This window comes from Pan paniscus, chromosome 2 (assembly GCF_029289425.2).
Source record: "Pan paniscus chromosome 2, NHGRI_mPanPan1-v2.0_pri, whole genome shotgun sequence".
Taxonomy (NCBI): Eukaryota; Metazoa; Chordata; class Mammalia; order Primates; family Hominidae; genus Pan; species Pan paniscus.
Window position 1 is genome coordinate 70,254,900 of NC_085926.1, and position 20,810 is coordinate 70,275,709.

Below are 20,810 nucleotides of genomic sequence, written 5' to 3' on the forward strand. Positions count from 1 at the left end.
TGAATTATTTTGCCTAGCTCTTGGTAATTAGTTATTGTAAAATGAGTCCTTACAAAAATAAAGCAAAAGAATCAAAGAGCCTATCTGTTTACTTAAATAAGCTGGGAAAAGTTCAGATAGATAGAGATTGTGAGATGCTTGCTCTAGACCACAAAAAGAACTGGATATCTTGGTGGAGATTAAGAGTTTAGATATTTGAGCCACTCAAAGGTTGTAATTAGACTATACTTCTGCTTAACCCTCACGTTGTTTATTTAGTTTCTCTGGTTACTAATGACAAATTTATATAATCTCTGTAGTTTCAATTGGTTAGACAGAAATATGAAGGCTTATTATTGCATATGTCTGGGTACCCTGTGGAGCCATATGTATATTTGTGTTATCGGAATTCTTTGAAATGAAATGCATTGAATTCTCTGAAATGAAATGCATTAAATTCTTCCTTCAAGGATGGAAAAATATTTGACTTAGTTTCCTCCCTTATGTAAAACGAGGAGTTAAAATATTTTCTTCCTTAAGCATTTGTTTATTATTGTTTTTTTCCTTTTGTGGGGTATGTGTTAAGAAGTCAGGTAATTTGTAAAGTGTCATTTGATTACCTAAAGAAAAAGCTTAAACTAAAAAGTGTTATTATCATAAACTCACAGGCTTCTGACCACCAAAGTACAATTGAATTTAATTCATGATTGAAAAGTACAGTTGATGCATAATGGCTATCTGAAAAATGTTATGTTTGTTTATGGTTTAAAGCTTTTAGAGAGTGGTCTCTTACTCTTTGCTAATTCCTGCTACTTAAATAATCAGGGGAGAAATTTTTAAAAATTCTAAATATAACAAGGAAAATCAGGGTCACATCTAAGATTGACAATCAGGTGCTATTTGCTGAATATGAAAAAACAGGGCTGTGTATAATATAATTTTATTGTTGGAGAGATGGTTTGACCAGATAAGGATATTTGAAAATTAAAGTTAGATTTGGCATCTAAATATCCTTAGGTTTGCAGGTTTTTGATCTGTTTATTAGCCATGCAAAAATATATTGCTGTTTCTTAATCTGATCATAGTTGATTCTGCCACTGGAGTTATTTTTTCCCCACACTTTGATGTGATATGTTTTATTTTCAAGTGCTTGTTTCACAAAGATAAGCAAACAAAATAAGATTTCCACTTCTCTCCTCCACCAGCCATGTTTTTGTTTAGTTAGCCAACATCAACGGGAAGATATTAAAATGATTAATCCTTATAATTTGTTTGTGTCTTAAATTACTGGATATTATGGGAGCTGAACTCCAACTTTTATCTCGTAAATATGAATGAAGCAATATTACTAAGTTGTAATTCATTTTGAACTATTTAATCACTGTGATCTACAGATAAGTTGGCTTCTGAATCTTCATCTAATTTCATAACTAAGTCCTCTTTCTCGTTAAAATCACCATGACTGTGCTGAAGCTCGTGTTTAGGGAATCCAACTGAATGAGTAATAGGTTTAAAAATACCCCAGCTATATTGACTTGCCCAAACTTTTCCAGTCTTCTTTAATTTTATTTGTTGTAATGAGTGCAGATGAGGGGCTCTTGGTTAGCCATCTTCAAGTAGATTTCAAAGCAGAGTCTATGATAGAAGATGTACTGGATTTAGGATCAGAATACCTGGCTCGGGACCTGGTCCTGTTGTTTACTACCTGGGTGACTTTGGACCAAATTATTTAAACTTTTCTGACCTTTATTTTCCTCATTTGTAAAAAAGCATGGTAATACTTCTGCACATATATTTTATGCAACTAAGCTGAGGCATTGATGTGCAATAGATTGTAAAGTGCCATCCAAAGGCGAAAAGTAAGGTGTGAGGATCTCACGTGGTGCTTTGGGTTAGCCAGATTATAAGGAGATACCAAAACATATCATAATGAATTCCTTTGAGATTTAAAAGCAGAAAATGTGAAACAGCCTGAATATCCAAACATAGGTAATTGGTTACATATATTTTGTTACTTCATAGAATACTATATGTAGAGCCATTGAAATTATGCAGTAAATCTATGTTTATTGCCCTAGAAAGGTGTTCACATTTATTCATGAATCATCAAAACATGCTATTAAAATATTGCATAATCATATTTTATTAAAATTATAAATTTGTGCGTATTTGTATACACACACAAATATAAAGTATATAAGATGTACAGTGGCTATGTATGCATGTGGGGATTGAGAATAATTTTTTTCCATTTTCATTTTCTAATTTTTCTAAAAAATAGATAACTTATGTAAAGCCACACACAAGCACATACCCATAGAGACATATTAAAAATTCCCATTGAATCCAGAAATCTCTGTAATCTCTGACAACTCCTGTCTCTCTGATCCCTTAATATCCAGTCCATGGCCAAGGCTCGTTGGAGTCAGCGTTCTCTTGGGTGCCAGCCCTTTGTTTTCATTGCCCTGGAAACCAATATCTCAAATTCAGAATTCATGCCTTCTCATTTGTGGATGCAACAAGCTTCTAACTAGTCACTCTGGTTTCAGTCTCTACCCTTCTAGTCCATCTTCATAATATCCTCAAATCACAAATCTTTTCTAAAGCACAGAGCTGATTCTGTTATCTTTAGGTCCTCTCTACCTTCCTGAACCCAACCTCACATATATTTTATGGCTTCCCTTTGTCTAATAACATTCAGTTTACACTCTTCAACCTAACGTTAAAAGTCCTTCATAATATAGCTAAGATTTATTTCACACTTCCACACACGCCCTTTCTCCAGTCAAACGTAGCTATTGTTCTCTGAAAAGAACATACCCCAGACTTTTCTGCCTCCATACCTTGGGCCATCATATTCCATCAGTTTGTATTGTTACTGCCTATTGAAACACTACCCATGATTTATAGCCCATCCAAATTCCCCATTTTTCGGAATTCTAGATGTGCTGCTTCCTACCTCTGAATCGCATATCTTCTTTGAAATTTATCCTTCCATTTATTCACGTCATTTTTGAGCATCTGCTTTACTTCAGGGGCTATTGTACCTCAAATATAGAGGTAAACAAGCCAGAAACGCCCTTGCCCTTGAGTAAACAACAATCTAATACTTAACATTTCTCCTTTATTTAAATCTATTGACTTATAGATAAACTTTCCTTACCTACCACCTTCTCTTACAACATTATACAGACGTTTATTATAGGCACATCGAGTATTATTTGTGTTTGATTCTCTCATTTAAACTACCACGTTATCTTACAAATTGAAGATATCCAATAAAAATATAGTTAGAAGGGCATAGAGACAGATAGAGTTAGATATGTGTATTTTTCCAGCAATGTAGTTATATACATACATATATATTATATATATATTAGCCTTTAACCATGTTACTTTTCCCTGTTGAGTGTTTTCAAAAATTATATTTGATTCCTAATTAGTATTATTATTTCATCTCTAAAATAAAAAGAACTAGTTATTTCTCCCAGTTGTATCTAGGGGAATCCAAGATGAGACTGATATTTGTTAAGTAAAACTGAAGCAAAAAGTACATTCTTCTGTCATAGAACAAGTAATGTTACAAAACCCATACTTGGCTATTTGACCTAGAGTTCAGTGGCCAGTGAGTTGCTTTTTAATTAACGGATGTCAGCCTACAGAATGTAGAGGTTTAAAGCTATACCAAATTTGGACACTCCAAGGTATTCATGTCCTATAAACACAGTACGTCTCCAAGTTATGTTGCTGTTTTTAAAAAAAAGTCAAGAAAGCCCTAAGTGCAATTTTCTCCTCTTCTTTTGTTCCTAAATAAATGATTCATTTAGTAATTTCCCTTGGAAAAGTGAACTCCTTATTATCCATTAAGTACCTCCGCTCTTTATGTTATAGTTTTTCCTCATTTAAAAAAGACGATATTAGCTATTTTCTTTTAAGAAAAGAGGCTGGGTGATAAAGATTATTTACACAAAAGTTCTTTTCTTCTGAGACACAGCTGTAAAAAATTTAAGTTAATATTTTAAAATTAATTCTGTTGTTTCAAGTGACTCTTTAGCATAGTTGTTTTAGCCCAAACCTACTGAGTCCATTAAAAACAAAACAAAAACACTTTTTAAATTTTAAGGTAAATCTGCATGTAAGGAATTGGGTATGTTCATATGGTTTCGTGTATGAGAGATTTCATACTGCAAAATTCCACCCACATTGTTTTTGCATGTTCTATTATATTTCAAATACAGCTGAAGAGCTTGTGCTTATCTGAATCCTATGGTAAACAGGATGTGTTGCTGATATTTTATTTTCCCAACTGAATTATAAGTTTCTTTATTGGGCATGGGAATCTCTGTGTATTCCTTGTGTAAGTATGTGTCTTGCAGGAAATGAAAACATTTGTTGATTTCATTTACTTAATTATATATTATTTTGTAAAATGAATGCTTCTTTTACAGTAGGAATGGTTTGTTTTATCAATCTGCGTTTGCACATATTGGTCTAACAAATTAGTTTTAAGACAAACGTGAAGTGTGGAATCTTAATTTGTGGCCTGAATATAGATTTTTGATACATTCTTAATTCTCAAGATTTATTTATGTAAACTTTTCATATTTTATGGAATTTATATTCAAGCTATTGAACATAAATATTAGCAGATATATTTTGGTAACTCTACAGGAAGTTTAATTTTCTATCTATAATGCTGAATTTTCTAAATACAAAAAATGAAATATATTTGATACATGAAAGAGGAGTTAAAATGCAGATTTTCTTCTGTTGTCTGTTGTTTGAGATTAGAAATCATGAAGCACTTTTCTTTACTTTCTGCAGGGTAGCTATTTCATTTCAGATCCATATTGGTGTGGAAATTTAGCTCAAGAAGAAGAATTGCCTGATGTCTTATTTAATACTATACTTCTATGAGTTGTCCTCTCTACTTTTTCTTGAAGTTATACACTGGCAAAACTACTGTCATTGCCCTTGCTTTTCATCTTTGCTGCACATTTACTTCTCGACAGGCTTAAATAATGGCTAAAATGGTTGAAATGATTTATGCCTGTAGAGTGATGTCTTCATTTGCTCTGTTCACATTCCTTTTTTTATCTTTTTTTTTTTTTTACTAATGGTCTGGTGAACACCTAGTGTAGGTGCATTTTATTAGCGAGTATATGCCTCTAAATGCGGTTCCTAAGCTGAAAGAAATGGGCCATAATCTTATAAAAGTAAAGTATCTCTTTGTAGAATTTACTAGAAATGGAATGTCCTTATTCCTGAGGCATAGAACATAAGAGACTTTTTTTTCCTCTCACTATAAGACTGCTCTTTATACTAATGTTGATTAAGTGTATCACATCAACAGCTGTTGTGACTTGTAGGAAAATGAATGATTCTACTGAAAATCTCTTTTAAAAGGTGTAACTTTCTTGAAATTTCTAATTATCTACAATTGTCTTCTTCCTATTGGGACTGGAGGATTGGTTCCTGGTCTCTACAGATTGCTTCACTCCTACCTCATAAAACTGCAATTAATAATGGTGAGCTAAGATCATTCTTGATTTGATGTACTGCCTTATCATCATTGAACGAGAGTCTCTAAATCTGCTATTTAACAACTTATCGGGACTTTGCACTGATTAATTCATCTGGTCATAGTCTGAAGGCTGACATGGCATCTTGTAGGCCTTTCATTCCGTTGGGATCAATCTCATCATTTTATATGAAATGAACTTAGTACTTCATAGGCTTAGTTGGAAAGAAATTTTAACCATCAGCAGTAGGATGTGACACTGGAATTTAATTTGTTGGCCTATGAGAACACAGAAGATCTCATCTTTTGCTGAACTTTCTAAATATAAATTAAAGTTATCAGAGAATCGAAATGATTTTGACATTTGAACTTCAGTAGAAGGCCAATACATTTAAAGTAAGTATTCTCCTTCCTGAAACATTCAGTGCTTCATCAACAGCACATATCACGTAAGAAAATATTATTCCTTGTGGAGAAGAGCATGGGTCATTGCTACTGGCTCTTAGAGTAGACATTATGTTGGGGCCACACAGCGTCTGTTCTCCCTTTATTCTGATCCTCGAACCGTGAATTCCCTCTGAAGAAGCATCTACCTCTCACTGTGTGTAGCATTATGGTGCTGGCAGTCAAGTTTTCTTGGCTTGCTAACCCAGGAGTTAGACTCATGGCCAAAGTTATTGAGCTTTCTTCCTTGGGACTTGGACTCTTAAGGAGGAGAATAGGAAGAAAAAAAATTATGCGGAGCTAACTAATTCCAGAAGTGGCGATCTGAATGTATTATATCTTGCTCTTAGGCTCACCAGAACTAGATTAGTTCCTGATTCTCCTGAACCTAGATTTCCCTTCTAGATTGTGAGCTACTCTTGCATTTTCCAATAAATTACCTTTTTCATTAATGTAGCCAGAATCAGTATATGTTATTTTCCTCTCAAAAACCGATAAAGCTCCCTTTTAATATTGCTGAATTTTGAAAGTAATGTGCCACTCTTTGATAGTTCTTTATTTTATTTTATTTTATTTTTCTGAGGTGGAGTCTTACTCTGTTGCCCAGGCTGAAGTGCAGTGGCGTGATCCTGGCTCACTGCAACCTCCACCTCCTGGGTTCCAGAGATTCTCTTGCCTCAGCTTCCTGAGTAGCTGGAATTACAGGCATGTGCCACCATGCCTGTGTAATTTTTTGTATTTTTAGTAGAGATGGAGTTTGTCCATGTTGGCCAGGTTGGTCTAAAACTCCTGACCTCAAGTGATCCATCCTCCTCAGCTTCTCAAGGTGCTGGAATTACAGGCATGAGCCATCATGCCCAGCCTGATAGTTCTTTAGAGAATAAAATGTAGTAGGATAGAGTTTACTACAATATAAACTATATCTTTAGTAGGCATTCCCAGGGTTAGGAGTTTATTGCAATCCCAAATGTCAACCAGGGTCTATGAAAGGCTCTAGGGCCTGCTTCCAGCCAAGCTCTCTACACTCACGGAATCCCAGCCTTCTCTTGGGTGAAGATGTCCCAGTCACTCCTGTTTTCTTTCACTTCTTGGAGCATGACACGTTCTTTCCTGCCCCAGTGCCTGTATACTTGCCATTCCTTCTACCAGAAATTTTATTTAATTTCCATTTCTCTCCCCATCAACAGATGCCATCTCATCCTTCAGATCTAAGCAAAATCTCAAGACTTCTCTTGTCCACATTTCTCAAAATAGAAAAACTCATCTCATATATTCTATTGCCCAATTGACAGTTTCCATGGGGATACCTCAGAGGCATTTCACAAGTAACCTGCTCTACCCAGATCTTTGGCTCCTCCCTTTTCTAGCCAATTTCTCTCTCTCACTTCACCATTCATCATTACCATTTCACAATTTCTAAAGCCAGGGGTCAGCCTTTGACTCCTTTCTTTGTATCACCCCACACTAAGGCACAAGCCAGTCCTGTTGGTTCTAACTTCGCATAGACCTAAAATTCAATTATTTCTATTTCATCTTCAAAGTTGTATCCTATCCCAGTTACCATCTTTTGCATGGCCAACAGCAATACTCTCCTACTTTATTTCTGTTTCTTCTCTTTACCTCATGCAATATAAACGACTGCATATGTTACCCTGTTTAGAATCTCCCGTGGCTTCTAATTCCAAATAGGCGAAAAAAATATCCAGATTCCCAACTGACCAACAAGGTTCTGCATTATTTCCAATTTAAGCACCTTCTTTTCCTTCTTTCCCCTTTTTCATCATTACCTTTTCCTTTCCCTTCCTTCCTTTCTATCCAGCTATTCTGAGCTGTACTATCTTTGCACAGGCTGTTCTCTCCAATGGAATGCTTTTCCCAGATTTTTGCAGCACTGGCTCGTTCTTCTTATTTAAGTCTCAGCTCAAATAACTTTCCCACAGAGAGAACTTCCTTGACCACTGATTCTAAAGGATAGTCCTCATGCCAATCTCTATCACAACATCTTGTTTCAAAGCTTTGAAACAATTACCCTTGTGAAATTATCTACTTCATGGTCTTGTTTTACTCATTTATATGACTTACAAGGGCATATTTTCACATCTATTTTTTTCTGTCAGCTATGCTTAAAAACAAAACTACATTCAGTTTGGCTGTTACCTTTTCTTCACCCCTATTTTTGTTATTAGGTAACGCACTTTCATGAGTTAATGAAAACTACAGAAACAAGAGCTAATAATTCCATTACCTGTGTTTACATAGTAAAAAGAGTCTCAAGATATGCTATTTGGGAAATTAACAATTTAAAATAAGCATTAGTGTGGCTTAATATTTAAATGAGATACAAAAAATATCCCGTTTAGAAATGAGAATTATCTGAGTGAGAGAATTAGATTGGATTAATATTTAGTTATTATAATAAAGCACTTAAGTACATGAGTTCCTTGAGGGCAGGACATTTTCATTTTTTGGCATCTTTGTTTCTTTGTCTCACATGTTTTCTCTGAGTTCAAGAGGAGCCACATCAAATGGTTGCTGAGTTGAATAAAATGCGTATTTCAGAATTCTATTAATGTTCATGATCCAAAATTATTTTTTGAGGAAATGAAGTAAGTTGTCTTCACTTAGAATTAAAGAAGGAAAGTCCAGTGAATTTATGAATGTCAATAAATGTGGGAAAGATTCTCAGTTTCTTCATCTTATTTGAAAACAAACATGAAAGTTTAGGAATGAGATGAGATTTTTCTATTATGCATTTGAGATTTTGCATTATATTGAAAAGGGAATTTTTGGAACCTGGATTTTTTTGGACCTCTAGGCTCTTTTCTAGTATTTTGGATTATTAGTCTCTAATATGTGTTAATTCTGATAACCATGATAACCAGTGTATTCAAGGTGCCAAAACGCTGATGATGTAACTTTTCTATGTCAACACTAAATAAGTTTAGAGGCATTTCCTCCAAAATGCACCTAAATAATGGAGTTGATTTATTTATTTATTGAGATGGAGTCTCACTCTCTTACTCAGGCTGGAGTGCAATGGCACGGTCTCAGCTCACTGCAACCTCCGCCTCCTAGTTTCAAGTGATTCTCCTGCCTCAGACTCCCGAGTAGCTGGGATTACAGGCACTCGCCACCACACATGGCTAGCCCGGCTAATTTCTGTATTTTTAGTAAAGACAGGGTTTCACCATGTTGGCCAGGCTGGTCTCAAACTCCTGACCTCATGATCTACCCGCCTTGGCCTCCCAAAGTGCTGGGATTATAGGCATGAGCTACCTCACCCGGCCAATAATGGTTTTTATATCACCAAAGATTGAAGTCATCATGTGACTGCTTACAGAAAAGAAGCTATACTTAATTCAGAATAACTACAGAACTCTCATCTTTCACACTCTTTCCTTCCTGGCATGGATGGAAGGAGAGAATAAAGCTTGTTTATTGCCCATTCCCCACCCCCTATTTTTTTATCATTTTTTTCTCTCTCATGAATTTTCCCATTTGGGTACAACACAATTTAACAGTCATTGGACAGCGCCAACATCTAGTTAGAAGATTGCAAAACTACTGCTTTGGTGCATTAAAGGTGCACTTGGAACTTGGAATGATTTGTTTTTCCCCTATTGGTGACAATTGTGAATTAAATGCCCCACTAAAACAATTACAGGTAGCTAGTTTTCTGAAGGACAAAAAACTTATTTCAATATTCTTAGCTTCACATTTTTTAGGTCATATGATTGGTGTCTTGACTTTGCTCATATGTATAAATATGTATGTATATGCATATATATGTACATATATACACATTGACTTTGACTTTGCTCATACAAATAAATACGTATATGTATGTGTGTATATATTTATATATAGAGAGAGAGAGACAAAGAGAGAGATAGAGAGAAAATCTGTGCCAATGCAGCAATGTTTATGGAAAACCAGTTTTCAGAAAATTATATTAGGTTTCATTTAGAGATACACCCTCCCAGAACAGAAGCTGCAAACTGGCAGTCTGTGGGCTGAAATAGACCCCAGAGCCTGGTTTCATTTGTCCTTGGTATTTTGTTGTTGTTGTTGTGGTGGTGGTGTTGTTATTGTTGTTGTTGTTACTTAACCTTTAACAATCAGGAGATCTCACAAAGAAATCCAGATTTCCAGTTTTTCCTGAAAAATCAGGAGACACTATAAGAAATCGTGTGCAGTTCAAACGCTGGCAATGCTGTGATTTTAAACTGCAAATGGCAACAATTTAAGGGCTTCCATCCCTTCATCTTGATGTTTCTCTTCCGTATCAAATGGTGTAAGCTACAGGCACTGAAATGCTTACCCAGAATGCTCCTTGGCTTAATGGGGTCTTACCTGACATCCTATTCCACCTGTGATTTCCCCCCCCCCAATTTCTATGTTATAACAATTTTTCCTCCATAAAGTTTTCAGATTTGGGCCTATTTTCTCCTTCTCTTTGATATGACTTTCATTCAGGTCATATTTTTCTCACTTCAAGGCTGCTAAATGTAGCTGTCTGTATTAGCCATCACCACCCCCTTCCCTTAACATTTCATCTGCTGGCTCCACCCCATTTTGCACACCAGTTACATATTTACATGCTCATATCACACAAGTCTTGCCTCTGTTTCTTAGTTCTTGTCCTCAGGCCTCCAGTGACAACACAGAACCAATGTCCACTACTTAACCTACAGTCAGCACTCAATCGGTTTTCTCACTTCATTTTGCATTATTCCGTATATGAATAATCAGCCAATACGCCCATTTCCCTAGCACTGAAATAGGCATCTTCCAGCCTCTGATGCCTTTGCTCCCTGCATCACCTCCTTCTCTCCACCTGTGCAAAGAGACTGACTGCCTTCAAGACTGAACTTCCTAGACCACCTTGGCCTACAGTTTGCATAATGCAGCTCATCCTGCCTGGTGCATATATTTTATTTTATTTTGAATCAGAGTCTTGCTCTGTTGCCCAGGCTTTAGTACAGTGGTGTGATCATAGCTCACTGCAGCCTCAACCTCCCAGGCTCAAGCAATCTCTGGCCTCAGTCTGTCTAGTAGTTGGGACTATAAGGGTATGCCATTACACCCAGCTAATTTTATTTTTTTGTTTTTATTTTATTTTTTTTTGTAGAGATGGTATCTCACCACTGGTCTCAAACTCCTGGGTTCAAGGGATCTTCCCATCTTCTCCAAAAGTGCTGAGATTATAGGCATGAGTCAGTATGCCGAGCAATGCTGCATATTTTTAAATCATGCCTTGTTTATCCGATTATCTTAAAAGAGGGTTTCTCCAAGCATGGTTTTAAAATGAGTGATATTTTGGGTCTGTCAATGGTGTTTCTCAAATAAAATTTAGTCTAATTTTTTGTATTAGCTCTGGCTATGGCTTTCCTAGATCTCTTTGACACCACCACTGATGTGAACAGGCCCATGACCCATTTGGGGAAAGTCAAGGGCAATTAGGAGCCTCTTTGCCTTCCTGGCAAAAGCAAGATGATTGAATGAGATGAATGAATAATAAGGTCCTTGAGTGCAGGAGAGTATTTCTTTTTTGTATTGTTCTCTGCCACACTTATACCTTGTCTCTAGTCTCTCCAATTAATAACACTGAGTTGAATTGGATAAATGATATGAATGTTTGAAGTCGAGAAGTTAGAAATAATAGCAGTACTCAGAATGGTGATGATGGTAGTAACTCCTGTTGCTTGCATGTTCACTCTGAAATCAAGCAGTGCACTCAGTGCTTTGTGTCAGTGACTCCAGTGAAGTGCTTGCTCCAAGCCGAATAAGGCATTGCTGTGATTACCCACATTTTAACAGTGAGCAGTGTTCAGCTGGAGTTCCAGAGGGAGGCAGCAGAGTCACTGTCATGTGAGATGTAACCACTTTGTTATTAATGAGAAAAACACTTTTTTGAACAACTGAAAGTATCTGTATTATTTTTTTAAGGGGGAGCGAGGGAGGTTGGAGGTCGACACATTTAAAATTCTGATTGATAACTGTTGTGGAAGTCACTATAATAAAGTGGTTTAACGAAATGAATAGAATTTGGACCTCAAAGACCGAGGTTGGAGATTCAATTTGCCACTTAAGAGCCCCGCAAATTTGAGCAAGATGTAAAGTCTTTCCAAGCCTACATCCCTTAATTTGTAAAATGGGGACAGTACCACTGCATACCACTTTGTTGTAGGTATTAAAAGGAGGAATTTATATAAAATACTATAAAAAGCGTTGTTGCTATTACCAATGGTTCAAAGTGTGAACTAAGCTCTCAAAAAACATAACTGTATTATTCTGAGTAATGCTTTTAAAGAGGGAAAAAAACAGAGAAGTAATGAAATCACATTCCCATAATCTCATAAAGCAAGCATTCTAGTCCCCAGCTAGGAAATTGAGGCTCAGGGAGATAAAGTAACATGGCACAATCACCCAGCTAGTAGATGGCTGAGCTGAGATTTAGAAACCATGCCTGCCTGATTCCAAATGCCATGCTCTTTTTACTGCACCACTTTGACTTTTTAAAAAATAAGCCAACCCATATACTTTTTCTTAACATTAAAAAAAAAGACATTTATGTTTGAAAACTAACTCATCCTGATAATTCCCAATTAAGATGTTGTCATCTAGCATCTGGCTCAATTTCCTTTTATGAAATATAGTAAACATAATTTGAGTGTAGCTTAAATGAAGTGTCCAAATGAGATAAAACAGGTCACCTGGGAAATTAGATTTTATAGATTACAAGAATTCAATGCCTACGCTGTACTTAATGGACACAATTCTTTTTTTAAAGAAAATTCTTTAGGAAACAATTGATTGGCCTATCAATTTCATTATTATTTCTGTATGAGACATCTGTAGCACGAAGTAATTAAAGTAAAAATAAATAATATGAACTTCACCATAAGTGGTGGTGAAGAACATCTCTATCTTCATGGATTTGAGATTCATAAGAAAAACACAGGGGCTCTTTGATGCATGTTCTACTTTTTTTCCTTCCACATTGTTTTTAAAGGATTCTATTTAAAAGACCTTTTCAAAAAAAGAAGTTAGAGAATTTTCAAGCTTTTAACAGAAATGATTCTGGAAATACTTTTTGTGATATAAAAAATTCATTAAGAACCCAAATTTATAACATTGAGTTTTATATTTAGAAACTACTGCCATATTATGGGAAAATTTTATTTCTACAGTTTTTCAGTTCACTGTCCAATGTGCATCAACTTTAGTCCTGAATTAGAGTCTCTTAAAGAGATAATGTCCTACTATTAAAATTGCTTGGTGGGGAATTGGGCAGAAATAATCATCTTTTTTCTTTTTTAAATAAGTATATTTTTATTATTTTTAATTTTATGTATTATTATTATTTTTTTGAGACAGAGTTTTGCTCAGTCACCCAGGCTGGAGTGCAGTGGTGTGATCTCGGCTCACTGCAACCTCTGCCTCCCCAGTTCAAGCGATTATCCTGCCTCAGCCTCCTGAGTAGCTGGGACTACAGGGGTGTGCCACCACATCCGACTGATTTTTGTGTTTTTAGTAGATACAGGGTTTCATCATGTTGGCCAGGCTGGTCTTGATCTCCTGACCGCAAGTGATCCACCCGCCTTGGCCTCCCAAAATGCTGGGATTATAGATGTGAGCCACTGCACCCGGCCATAGGTGTATTTTTAAATTAGGGTTGGGGGTAGGGTGAGATTAAGGACAAGAGTGGATGTGAGGGTATGATGAAGTTGGAGGTGTTGATTTCAACACTGTAGGAAAACATTTTTGAGCACAGATCATGTTCTGACAAGTAACTTAAACATTTTTTTTCTTTGGAACATGATGAGGTGGTGGTTAAATTCACATGCTGTAGAATCACACAAACTGGCATTGAATCTCAGCTTTGGCACTTTCCAATTTTGTAATTTTAGGCAAGTTACTAGAACTCTTTAAGGCTCAATTTTCTTATTGGTAAATTAAGGATAATAACTGCTTCACAGGGTTGTCATGATGACTCAGCAAAATCATCAATAAATGTCAATAAACGTTGTCAATGTTGATATTATTATTATCATTATTTTGGTGTTGTCTAATTAACATGACATATTTATTAGAGTTTCCTACGACCTTATAAAGCAATTTTTAAGAATGTCAACTACTTAAGTAAGAGCCGTCCTTTTACAATATAATAGATTCATTAAATGCTGAAAAAGACGCAGCATACCTATTTAGATAAAATATCAAATGTTACCTTTATGACATATTAAAAGTGATCATAAAATCAAAAAATTATAAAACCATGCCTTCTAGTAAATAATCACAGGTTTAGCTGTATTTTCAAAAGTGCGCAAATCTGTACTCATTAGGAGAACATATTGATTTGTGTGTGTATTTCAAGCAACCATTTTACGCATGCGGAGCCCATGGCCGACAGCATTCTCCCCTGGGAAGGTGGCTTCTCTAATTGCAGTGAATGGTGATTCTATTTGTAGACATATTTTCCTATAGCAAGCATTCCTTTCTGTGATTATTATTTAAAAATACTTGTCCTTAAATTATTTAGTCTTCTTGGCTATAAAGGAGAAAAATCTACAGCACTGCAAAGACCTCACAGATAATATACGTCTGAGTAGAAAATGCATATTAAGTCTTACCAACGAAGTAATCTATGTTTCCTGCAATACAGGGACCACAAGAAGCATTTTAATAATAAAGATCCTCAAACAACCACTTAGGCCACATGAGAATTTGAAAAAAAAAGAAGAGTGAAAATCAGAAGTCCTACTATTTGAACGGTCAGGACAGTTTCCTCCTTCTCCCACACTATTCCTTGCTTATAAACAAAAGCAAAATTTTCACACCAATAGAAAATCAAGAGCAAGAAGACTTACCTTCTTTCAACCAAGAAATGTTATTTTTATCATTTTCTAAATGCTCAGCTGTTCTTACTTTTATCTTTTCCAGCTCAGTTTCTGACATCTAAGTGGAAACAGAATTTGTGATATAAAAAATTCATTAAGAACCCAAATTTATAACATTGAGTTTTATATTTAGAAACTACTGCCATATTATGGGAAAATTTTATTTCTACAGTTTTTCAGTTCACTGTCCAATGTTAAGTCTTAACATTTTATTCATTTGTGTTATTTTAAAACATTGACATTGAAAACTAAACTTTATATGATATTTCTTTGCCCAGCAACAAAGATTGTTACAAGACCTTACAATTTCTCAATGTGAAAGAATAACAGATTAACAACTAGCCATGGATTTGTAACAAACAAACAAACAAACATTCAGTAGCTGTTTTAGTATTTTCTATAGCCTATAGAAAAGCATGCTGCAAAGTGGTATGCAAAGAGACAAATAACAATAAAACACAAAAGCATCTTTTCAGGAATTTATTGGGTGGGAATAAGAACCTTATGACCTAAACCAGGCCAAGTTGAGCTCCGTGAAGGTGTTGACGAGACCTATTATGAACCTTCGGTGCAGTGCACTTGACTTACATGGCTTGCTCGCAATGAGCTCTGCTTGAATCAGCACTGCAAGGTACTCACCTGTGTGTTCCAAAGGGAGGCCCAAGGTGTGGGACTGGGGAGCAGTGAGCTGCAGCCTCCCTTGTCTCTGGTTGTCCAGCATTCCTCTATCCTGACAAAAATGAGCGAAGAAGCAAATACACTCCCTCCCCGGGTGGTGCTAGATTTGTATTGCTGCCAGAAGCATCTAACTTGCGGCCGAGATTTTTTTTTTTTTTTAAGGTAATATAAAGCCTGTGGTTGAAAACAATAAAAACCTTCTCCAGGCTAGCACTTATTTAAAATGACATTCTGCAAAATAGGAAAAAAATAATGAACTTTTCAACTGGACCAAGTTTCTTCCATCCCTGCCATTCATTACTTCAAGTTAATATTAAAAGATGTAGAAAAAAATGTATTGAAAAATATACACAGGCTATTTTGGTTAAAGGAAAAGAAAGGGAAACCTTTAAAGCTACACTCTGGAAATTCATCCTGTAGTTGATTGTTTGAAAAGTGAGTGTTTTTTCCACCTAATATTTTATAAACAACAAGAAAACATTTCAAGTTTTTTTTGATCATCTGTAGATATTCCAAAGGGAGTTTGGAATAACATTCCAAAGATGATATGTCATTAAATTCTTAGGTAAGGAATACAGATTTTTGCCAGACATGGTGGCTCACACCTGTAATCCCAGCACTTTGAGGAGGCTGAAGTAGGAAATGGATTGCTTGAGGCGAGGAGTTCCAGACCAGCCTGGGCAACATAGTGAGACTCCATTTCTACAAAAATTAAAAAAAAATTTTTTTAAAAATTAGCTGGGTGTGGATATATGTCTATAATCCTAGCTATGTGAGAGGTTAAGGTGGGAGAATCCCTTGAGCCTAGGAGGTCGGGGCAGCAGTGAGCCCTGATTGTGCCATTGCACTTCAGCCTGGGCAACAGAGCAAGACCGTGTCTGAAAGGAAAAAAAAAAAGGAAAAGAAAAAAGGATAATACTGTTTTCAATGGAAGATTAAAAACAGAAAGCATAACACTTGGGTACACATCAGGATGAATAGCCCACCATTTCTAAAAGTTGTCATTTTTCTCATCAAGGAAAATAATATTTATTTTTCGTCTCAAGGTGACTTGCCTCCTCCAGTGTCTTTACCTGGACAATTGTCCATTATCAGATTCCTTTATCCATTTCACCTCGTTTCCTAACTTCATTTCTTTATGTACATTGCTCCCACTATATAATCCTTAAAAATTACCTTCATCAGCCAATTTTCTTACTAAAATAGCTTTGTTTCTCCCATTATTAATAAGATAAATTTCAGATTCCTTAGATGGGTAAGGAAGACCTTGACTGGTCAGATTCTATACCACAGTTTTCAAACTGGGGCCCACAAAGTTTTAAGATTTCTTGAAGGTTCCTAACATTTTACTCCAACCTAATTGCATTGTGGCTGTTCCTTGGAGGGACTTGCTTCTGTTATCAATACTCCTAGAAATGTTTCCATCTCCACCCCTACATTGAAGGCTTCTTCATCTCTCTCACCTGGAGATGTTCTTACCCTTCTCTGATCTTACTTGGGACTTTTGATATGATCAGTCTCCATTCTAATCTTCTGTAAACCTTTCTTATCTTCCTGACAAAACTATAACCTCCTCCTCCCCCCAGTGCAACCAAGGGCCTAGCCTCTATCTCAGTATTTTATGCATCTGTCTCAGTGTTTAACATTATTGCCCACAAATTAATAATCATTAGATAAACTAAAACAGCATATCAAAAACTGACAACAGTATTTTCCTTTGTTCCAAAGTTGTAGAATACATATAATTACCAAATTCCCTTAATTTGTCTCTTTTCTATGCATAGTTACAGTGTTTTATGTCACTTCCTCAGGCATTTGGAAACCTAATCTAATTTCCTTAATAATTTAATCACTGTCTTTTGGAAAAGCAAATTATCTAAACTTTACATATTAGTGGGGCCAGAAAGACATTTGAACAACAATAATCACAGTGATCTTTAAGCAATGAGCAGAGACAACACAAGAGATAAAGGAAATTTAAGGCAAAAATATCTAGATGAGAAAAGACAATTAAGAACCTGGAGAGAATGAGCCAGGGACACGGCTGAAGCTACTAGTCCTCCCAGTTTATTTTCACTTTTATTTTAATATTTGACCATATGATTATCAATATTGTTCCTCAACAGAAATATATATATTTTAAAATTCCAAGATGGATTTGGATCTTTGTAAGGTTACAAGTCATGTAATCTCTTCATGTGCTTTCTAAGGCAGAGAATCCATTCCTACCCACAAACCTGAGATGCTTCCAGGTTCATTTTGAAGGCTTTCTAAGGTTCTGTGTTCATTTTTATATACTTGTATCCTTATGTCCAACTAAACAGTTTTTTAAATTTTCTGTCCCAAGAGCAATCCACTGCTTAAATCCTTGTCTGAATTTCTCACTTTGGAGAGTATGGATTATTCTTTGATTACAGTTTATCCTTTGATAATTCTTGACTTATAAATGCTTTCCACTTGCCTGACTTTTCCAATTACTATGATATAATTATTTAAGTCTAAGCGTTAGAATAGAATCTCTGTACAAGAGTTTGTTCTGAGGAGGAAAGATTTATGAAGATAGTGTGGTGACTAATTTGGACATAATATTCAATTTGGCTGATGTATTTTCAATATGTGGTCAGTCCTAACTCTTGGAATTTTTCTATTGTTTTTCTTTATCATTTTTCTCTGCTTGGCCTCTAACTGCCATTTGATTTTGCCTTTGCCCTTTGAACAGGCTTTTTTCTTAAGAGAGTATAGCATTCCTCAAATTTTCTATATAGAATTTTCTTGCATTCTGAACAGCAACATTTTTCAAAGTTAGACAAACATACTTTGAATTTTATTGCTGCAATCATTCCTTATAAGAGCTGTAGGTATTAATTAGCATAATATTCCATTTTTGTCATCCACTTCATTAGAAGGATGGTAAGAACAGACACCAAGTACTTTTTCCTGGATCAACTTTATATCACTTGTCCTTGTTGGACATTAAGGGTATTCCATAATGATGCCAACATTTAACCCATTTATTGATCCACCTAGTGATATCCTTGGGCCCCCCAAAATTCTCATCTGGGTAATGGAGTCTGGTTTGGACTAAGATTTAGTCTCTTGAGCTGGGCTGGGCCTTGGAATGAACAAAGTGAACCCACAGTTGATGGCTGGGAGTAAAGAGAAACCAGTCTGATGAACTCCGGGCAAGACAGACTGGGAAACCACAGAGACCCAACCAAAAGCTCAAAAGTGACAAGCCAGCCTAGGACATCAGGCAAATCTGATTAGAATCCAAGAAGAGTAAATACATCTTTAAATGATTCCCTGTACAAAGAGTGTTCATTGAGCCCATTTAAAATAATGAACTAAATAATTAATAACCAGGGATGTGGTCTCAAGGCTCAAGGTTTCTTCTTAAAGTCTGCTTTCTTTTTAAAATGGGAATACTGCAAATGTACACTTCTTTTTATAATTCTGTTCCTTTTATTTTGACTCAAGCCTCAGTATCCCTAATTCTGAATCAAAATCTGATCCAGAAATATAATCTTTAAGGGCAAACTATCCAGCAGAAGATAATCTTTGCTAACAGAGTAATCTGCAAGATTAGCACACATTTTATGTTCCTAGAATTAAATGCATGAAGCTAGAGCTTTTTGAACAAACAAATAATCAGTTGCTATCACATGAGTCTTTTTGCCTTTAAAATATCACATTATCACTTTTCAGTGTTTTTAAAACAATAAAATTATATATATAATGTAAGAACATGAAATTAATCAATGCATAGGTATGTCACCAACTCAGATTACTGAATTTGAGGACTATCATTTATAGAGCTCTCTGAAAGATTTCTGGATTAGATCCTATACAAATGATATAAGAACGTGTACTACTGCTTTGAAAGTATGTTTTCTGCTACAGAATGGAATCTCTGTTGTTCAGTATACTCAGTTAAAAAATTTAAATAGCCATTCTAATGACCAATATATACCATCAAATATTGCACATTAAAAAAATCCTTTTTGGAACTTTTCGGCCTTGATATGAAAATACACATGGTATAAATCAACACTAGTCTAAGGTATCAAAGGTAAAGGTAAATAAACCAAGAAGAAAATTCCATATTTGTAACATAGGTTCTCCCAGGAGAAGGTTACAGCTAACACCACAAGGCATGCGAATTCAAGGATTTATGAGATCTTAGATCTCACCAAAATTTAGGTATGAAAAATAACACTCAGTGTTACAAAATGCATTAAATTTTATCTTTGTTTCATGCCAGGTCATTAAAAAGGGTGCTTATCTTGACCAAATTATTTTTATACCTGCTTTTTCTAACTGAGACCTTGGCTGGCATTGAGAAATCGTGTAAGGATAAACATGTGAATAACAGTTGCTAGTAGGTGTGTTACGAATATTCTTGGTTCCTCTGGGGGTTACAATATGCATACTTAATATAGTTCACATAGCAAAAATGTTGCTCCACTTCATGTTATGAGTAATAGCTTTATAACTATATAATTTCATTTACATGCTCTCTCCTTTGTACTATTATTTTCATATATTTCACATCTACACATGTTATAATCCCACAAGCATTGTAAGTGTGTGTATATATACACAGGCTTACAGGCATATCTTATATTATTGCATTTTGCTGTATTGTGCTTTGCAGATATTGCATTTGTTTCCTACAAATTGAAGGTTTGTGTCAACCTTGCATTAGTCAAGTCTATTGGCATCATTTTTTTCCAACAGTATGTGTTCACTTCAGGTGTCAGTAATTTTTACCAATAAAGTATTTTTAATTAAGATAAGTACAATTTTTTTAGACATAATGCTATTGTACACTTAATGACTACAATATAGAGTAAACATAACTTTTATACAAACTTTTTTTTGTTTAACCAAAAAATTGGTGTGACTTACTTTATTGTGATATTCACTCTATTGCAGCAGTCTGGAACTAAACCTGCAATATCTTCAAAATATGTGTATCTGTATGTATATATATATGTATGTATATATATATGGATATACACGCATGTATAGAAACACACTGTTCACTTAGCTGTCTTAAAAAATAAATTAGGAGGAAAAAATTCGTTTAATGTTTACTTTCTAAGTTACAATTTCTGGTTTTCTTCATTACATCTAGTAGACCTGAATTTTCATCTGATATCATTCCTCTTTAGCCTAAAGAATTTTCAGCACTTCTTGAAATGTGGATATCCTGGTGACAAACCCTCTTAAGCTTTCATTTGTCGAAAAATGTCTTTAGTTCACTATCATCTGTGAAGGATATT

General features: G+C 35.3%; 1 protein-coding gene across 2 annotated transcripts in view; it reads right to left on the reverse strand.

Moving 5' to 3' along the window:
• The window catches only part of MDFIC2 (MyoD family inhibitor domain containing 2), a 118,200-nt gene extending 102,415 nt beyond the window's left edge, over nucleotides 1-15,785 (reverse strand). For both annotated transcript variants that reach the window (XM_024928364.4, XM_063602819.1), the window contains exons 1-2: nucleotides 15,487-15,785; nucleotides 14,818-14,905 (exon numbers count right to left, since the gene is read on the reverse strand). In XM_024928364.4, the coding sequence (XP_024784132.2) occupies nucleotides 14,818-14,905 (88 nt within the window). In that variant the 5' untranslated portion in view covers nucleotides 15,487-15,785. The remainder of the gene's footprint in view (nucleotides 1-14,817; nucleotides 14,906-15,486) is intronic.
• Between the last annotated feature and the right edge of the window lie 5,025 nt (nucleotides 15,786-20,810).